We start from the raw sequence: 6,815 nt of genomic DNA, 5'->3' as shown, positions 1-6,815 counted from the left end.
GAAGCGAAGGGGAGAGATCAAAACAAAACAACGGTCACTAATTAGAAGTACAGAACGAGGATTTGTAAAGAAGAATGTCAGAGAATCTCGATATAAGCCAAGAGGAGACTGGTTTTCCTTTGCTAAAGTAAGGCAACTTTGCAGCCTTTCCTCCTGTAAACAAACATTAGTTTTCACGAGACTCACGGGCGCATGTGCAGCGCTGACCTCATACGTCATCAGCCCGGAGCTGCATCCATGTACAACTGTTGGCGCAAGCTAGATTAAAGTGATTATTACGTTTTGAATATGGATATTTTTCTTACAAAAACGCATCGATTCGTTACAGGAGCCCTTTGTTCACCCCCCGGAGCCATGTGAGACCCTTTTTTTATGGATGGGCGCTTTTTATTTCACTTTTTTTGGACTGAAGCACTGCAACACCCGCTGACTGCAATGATAGAGCTTGGAATAGCCAGGATAATTTTTTATATAACTCCGACTGGATTCGTCTGAAAGAAGAAAGTCCTATACACCTAGGATGTCCTATTCGCAGGTGCATTTATTACCCATGAATAATTTATTCTGCAACAGAACACATCCAATAATAAGGAGTTACCCAGCATTCATCAACATGATGGGAAACCACCCATATGTGGAATAAAACAGCATTGCTGGGACTCAGATATAATTAGGTTCTTAGTCTCATATCAGTGATCATTACACACTCACTGAAGTAATCCTTTTAGCCTGTAGATGGATTAATTGTTAAAAAAAGACAATAATCGTTCAAATTTGTTTGCAAAATAATGTGTTTTGATTAAAAAAACAACAACACCAATGGCATGTAAAGTGAACAGTCATGTAGAGTTTAAGGGTCAAAGGTAAGCCCATGTAACTTAAAACCCTGAATGGTTAAAAATGGCTTTTACAAAGCCGTTTGCACCGCGCTCTTTTGTCACTTAATATTATATTTTGGTGCTTTAATCTATTGAATTACTTAGTTTATAAAACCATGATCCGCACTCAACAAAAATAGTGCGGATCATGGTTTTATATAAAAATGGCTTTTAAACATCTGTCCACTTTGGTGAATGTCATGTATCAAATGGTTAAACAAACTTGTCAAAAGTACTACTCACTTCTTTAGATGAAAAAAAGATTTGGAAATTGGAAGTGGGAAAAAAATTTACACAACACACCTTCATAACACTTATACAAACTTTAGGAAAAAAAATGTACAATTGAACATGATCACACATGTACCAGCAGCAACCTCCAGCTAAAAAAAGAGAGAGAAAAGATATACACTGAAAGAATTGAGAGCTTAGAAATTCTCATGATGCCTGGGCGGGTTTCAGACGTGTAAATGCTTTAAATCACACACGCATGTCTTAACACATACACACATGTGCGCATAGTCACACACACTCAATATCCTTGGAGTATTACACAATACTGATTACTTAATTAAATGGTTCCTTATTTGTTAATTATTTAATTCAAGATGACTGTAAATATTTTACACTTATTTTACTTATTTTGTCCTTTTCTTTTGTGTGTTCCTCAGGCTGGCGAAGAGATAGAGATTTCTTTGATGACACAGCGAGCGTTCGCAGCGAGGGCAGCAATGTCCGTGGAGGCCTCAGGGGCAGGGGAAAAGGTCGCGGCCGAGGCAGAGGTCGTGGACGAGGTAACCAATAAACATCCCTAAACAACCTAAACATTCATTCTCACAGTCAGACTATGTTTACAATGACTATGACAATGACAATGAATTAAAGAAGATTTTTATAATTGAAGTGTGTGTGTTTGTGTCTTTATGGCATTCTAGTAAATAAAATTCACTCAATTTCCTTTCCTTGAAGAACTTTCAATTTTTAAAATTTTTTTTTTTTATGTGTTAAGGCAACATAAAGGTTACCCAGGGCTTGATATTAAGCTTATCCAGGTAAAAACTATGGATGCTCCGATCCGCCTTTTTCACCTCCGATAACGATTCTGATACCTAGGGTTCGGTATTGACCGATACCGATCCGATACCAGTGAAGTTTTTTTCCCTCATTTAAATAAATGTAGAATTTATATATCTCTGTGTGTGGAACTGATAATAATGGGAACACAGAATGATCTTGGGAGAGAGCTTTACCGAACTGACTGCTGTAACCGAACGCGACCAGGGTTTAGGCTGAACGAATGATTGACAGCCACAGTGGAGAAAAGAGTTTGTGTGAACTTTAATGTAAGGACTTAAATATTCATATGTAGCTCACATTAAGCTATCGTATGGCTTCAGAAGTAACACAGAATAATTTGCACAATCGAAAAAAAAAAAAAATCTCGGATTTGGATCGGCCCTCTCTGACCGATACCCGATCCGAGAAAAATGGCATTATCGGAGCCAATACCCGATATGAATATCGGATCGGCGCATCCCTAGTAAAAACAACTAAAAGCGATTAGGATCAGTGTCATTTTAAACTTTAAAATCAGTCTTCAGTGTAAAGCGTTAAAATAGATTTAGTCATACAACTTCGTTTTAGGGTTTAGGTTTCACTTATTCAGTGTCAAGTGTATGTATAGAAATATACATCATGTTTTAACTTATTATATCATCTCTCGTTTATTTCAGGTCGCTATGACTACTCCCACAGTTACCGGGACTCTTACCTGGATGGGTCCACAGTTCCAGCCGAGTTCGGCACTAACATGGTCTATTACTACGACGACGGCAATCGCATGCAGATGTATATGATTGAGGAGCGTTTACTTAAAGAATACATCAAACGTCAAATGTAAGTTTAGTGTCTCTCTTTTCTTTGAATTTATACAAAAACAGCACATGGTTTGCTTTTCCACCTCTCCAGCTTTCAGTTTAGCACATGATTTATTTTTATTGGTCATATCACAACAAATTTAAGACTTAATGAGGATTTGTACTTTCAAGGTGTGTTTGGTTGTATAATATTCTCAGTGTTTCACGCTTTGCCGCCAGCAGGGGGAGCAGCTGCAGCATTGGGCTGCCTGGCACTGCCTGTCTGTGTGTGTCCTTAATTTAGCTCGTCTGCCTTATGGATGATGGGGAAGGGGTCAGATGATCTGGGTCAGAGAGATTAGGACAGAGGACACTGGGTGCGTTGTGTGTGTGGGTGTTTCCTAGTTAGTCAGAAATAATGACTTTTACATTTCATGTGGAAATGTGTATCAGTGTGCATAGTCAAAGTGTGTGTGTTTTACCCAGCATGAGGTTATTGTTTGTGTGGGTGCGTTCTTGCCCATGTAATCTTATTCACGGAGTTCAGCCAAGCTTACTTCACTCAACACTGATGATAACGAGCTGAGGGTCCACTGGCTCCGCTCTCTCTCTCACACACACACACACACACACAGACACACAGGCTGTTTAACACTGATCTGAAACCTGTCTTTCAAAAACAGTTAGGATCGGTGCTTACTGATAAAAAACTGTTCACAGATCAGTTAGAAAGATGCTTCCTACGCAGATTTTGGTGGGGCTGAAAATACCATGGTTTATAACGGGTAGTCTTTAGTTTCATTAATCTATTATTTGTTCCAGAGCAGATAGTTTTGGCTGAGGGCAAAGTCTCATTACGTTATATTTTATATAACTTTAATGCTGTAGATCAGAGTGCTACCTTTGTACTTTTGACTGAATTGCCTAGAAACTTTTATGATGGCTGTTGTTGTTGTTTATTAAATATTATTAATCAATAAACAGTATTTTAAATAAATAATAATAGTATTTAGTATTGGGAAACGGTGTGGGTGTTCGTAATTTTAGTAACATTGTTCCGCCATTAGATGGCGACAAGACTGTTTTTATCAGTGAGTCAGCAGTAAAGACTTTTATACTGAAAGAGACTGAAACAGGGTTGTAAACAAGGAAGTTATTTTTACTTTCAATAACACCTTTTAAGACGCAGCCAACAAATGCAGTGAGCAGCGCTGTTATCTGAAATCACAGATGAACGGATAGAATGACAAAGATATCGCTTTCATCAGCGGACATTCAAACTAATGTTTTATTGTGAATATGAGATTGAGCTGAAGAATGCTGTTTCAGATGCAGGTAATCACTCTTGCTCAGTCCATCTCTCTCATTATACTCTACTCCACATAATACAGTGAGCTTTAAATGCAGCAATGCAATAAGCTTTCAATGAAGCAATTCAATGTTCCTTCGTTACTAGTTCTAAAGTGACGCTTTCGAATTAGTAACGGAGGCTTGAGCTCAGCTGTTAAACTGGCAAACTGAGATTTGAATCTGTGGCGGAAAGAAGTAGTTCTGCACAAAAGAGAGTTTTTAAAGACACTCAATAGGTGTCTCTTTTTTTATATACTTGTGCCATTGAACTTTTGTATAAACACAATATCACACTTGTAGCCACGCAATATGAATGATTCACACACTATTTGGCACAAAGTGTAAATTCATTCATTGATTCATTGATTAATTTATTCATTCACTTTTTACATTTTTTAATGCTATGTAAAAAATGTGCTTTGTTTCCATTCAGCAAGCAAATTCCACAAGTTAGAATATTGCAAAAACATTTTATTATATAAAGCAATATTTCCATCCCAACAACATTGTTGCTTCAGTGGAATATATATCTCTGCACACACTAAACCACAAACAAGTATTTATATTTAATAAAAGAGATGCACTGCTGCAGTCACTTCCCCAGTGACTTCAACTTTCACGTCGTCTTAACTTTAATTTAGTTTATGTTGCTTCATAATAGTCTATATTGCATAAGAATGCAATAATAAATAGGGTCATAGTGCTTATCAACATGTTTTCTGTTAGGAAAGCCTATATATATATAGGCTCAGCGCCATAGGCGGAAATCCCGGGGGGGTCGGGGGGACAGGACCCCCCCTATCTGAGGGTTGTCCCCCGTAAAAATATGATTAAAAACCACGCTGTGTATTGTAAATAACAACAATGTTTTATACTTTAAATAATTGTGTAAGTAGTAAAACAACGCAAACGGGACAAAAATGTGTTTTAAGTTTAGAAACATTTTGAGTCTCGTCAATAGTTGTGGAACTCCAGTTAGTAATATTGGTCGACCGATATGGGTTTTTTGACAGCCGATGCCGATATCTTGTAAAGCAGGGTGGCCGATATAAAGCCGATATAATTTTATTTATTTTAATTAATATTTAAGAAATGTTTTAATCATTTGAAAATGGATTTTAAAAATAAATGTGTAAAATAAACATACTTATACTTTAGACGACAATGTATTTTTCACAAATAAATAAATATTTAATGAAAAGTCAACATTGTAACCAACAGGGCACTAAGTAATGTGGGATGTTTGTGTGCATTGGGAATCATATTTTTTCCAATAAAGCCATGGCAACAGTCATTTTACATACAGCACATAGTGAAAATGACATGAATATGACAGTTGGCAAATGTATAAAAATCCGTGTATCATTCGTCCACTCGTTTTTTGATTTAATATTGAAAGTAGAAAAATTAGAAAATGGCTCCTTTTTTTTTCTTCTTTTTTTCTCTCCAAAAAACGAAAAACAAGAATTCAACTAATTTTCAGTTTTTCATTCAGGGGTAGAAAAATTAATAAACAGCTTGAATATTCGATTTCTACATGTGGGCAGGAATTAAACGCCCCTTTCTGCTGATTGATCAGCTTAAGACCAAACCTAGAGCCGTAGACAAACAAACTTACTGGGTGACCAGGTACAAGTTGTCGAGCCATTCATTTGTCTGGTTGTTTGATGAGAAAAAGATGAAATGTAGTTGCAATAAACGCATTAAGAATCCGTAGACCTGCAGCAGTGGAGGACTATTATTCTGCCTCGCGGAACTGCGGAAGAACTGATGATGGCACGGTTTGATCTTTAGCTGACCAATCAGCAGAAAGGGGCGTTTAATTCCCACCCACGTGTAGAAATTGAATATTCAAGCTGTTTATTCATTTTTCTACCCCTGAACGAAAAACGGAAAATTAAGCTGAATTCTTGTTTTTCTTTTTTTGGGGAAAAAAAATGAAAAAGGAGCCGTTTTCTCATTTTTCTACTTTCAGTATTAAATCAGAAAATGAGTGAACGAATGATACACGGATTGATAAAGCGCAGCATAATTTGAAATCACGAGTTTAAATTTTGTCGATCGCGCATCTCCTGTGAGGCTGAACTCTCCTCCTGTTTCCGATTCGCACAGACCGACCGTCACGCAGAGCGTACGCAATCATGCAGGATACGAATGCACACTTCACCAGATCTCAACTAGATTCGACTTAAGTTAAAATAAAAGTCCCGCCTCGAATGCATCGGCCAAACAGGAAAAACTTATCGGCCGATGCCGATATTCGAAAAATGCCAAATATCGGCCGATATATCGGCCTTGGCGATATATTGGTCACCCACTAGTAAGTAAGGCTTTCAAGGCTATTTTATTCACTTAAACATCGGATTAAGTGATTATTTTCTCTTTAATACAGATGATGCCAATGTATTTTCCGACGAATCCGCTATGTTAGCAATAATAACGTTACCTGCTTGACATCACAGGGTTGCCAGGTTGCAAACAAAACCCGCCCAATTGCTACTCAAAACTAGCCCAAATTAACTGCGTTTCGAGGGGGTCCCCCTGTAAAAATCGTATTCCAGGGGCTAAATATCTTGTTATTGAGGTCGCTTCGACCCGCGGACATGAAAAACAACCTGCGGCAACAGTGGTAAAGTAGCCCAGTTCCACGGGAAAACCGCGGACTTGGCAACACTGTGATGGATAGTAATGTCTACAATGGTCACGAGCGCTGTCACGGCGCGACCACAAC

The 6,815-nt window shown here is 37.8% G+C and overlaps 1 protein-coding gene across 1 annotated transcript in view; it reads left to right on the top strand.

The window, feature by feature from the left end:
* The window catches only part of LOC107711964 (la-related protein 1B-like), a 44,180-nt gene that overhangs the window by 20,323 nt on the left and 17,042 nt on the right, over positions 1 to 6,815 (top strand). Inside the window, exons 5-6 of the mRNA XM_016517071.1 lie at positions 1,550 to 1,672; positions 2,612 to 2,774. Of these exons, the coding sequence (XP_016372557.1) occupies positions 1,550 to 1,672; positions 2,612 to 2,774 (286 nt within the window). The remainder of the gene's footprint in view (positions 1 to 1,549; positions 1,673 to 2,611; positions 2,775 to 6,815) is intronic.

This window comes from Sinocyclocheilus rhinocerous, unplaced genomic scaffold, assembly GCF_001515625.1.
Source record: "Sinocyclocheilus rhinocerous isolate Xijiao unplaced genomic scaffold, SAMN03320098_v1.1 scaffold2117, whole genome shotgun sequence".
Classification (NCBI taxonomy): Eukaryota; Metazoa; Chordata; class Actinopteri; order Cypriniformes; family Cyprinidae; genus Sinocyclocheilus; species Sinocyclocheilus rhinocerous.
This window is presented reverse-complemented; position numbering and strand designations above follow the sequence as displayed.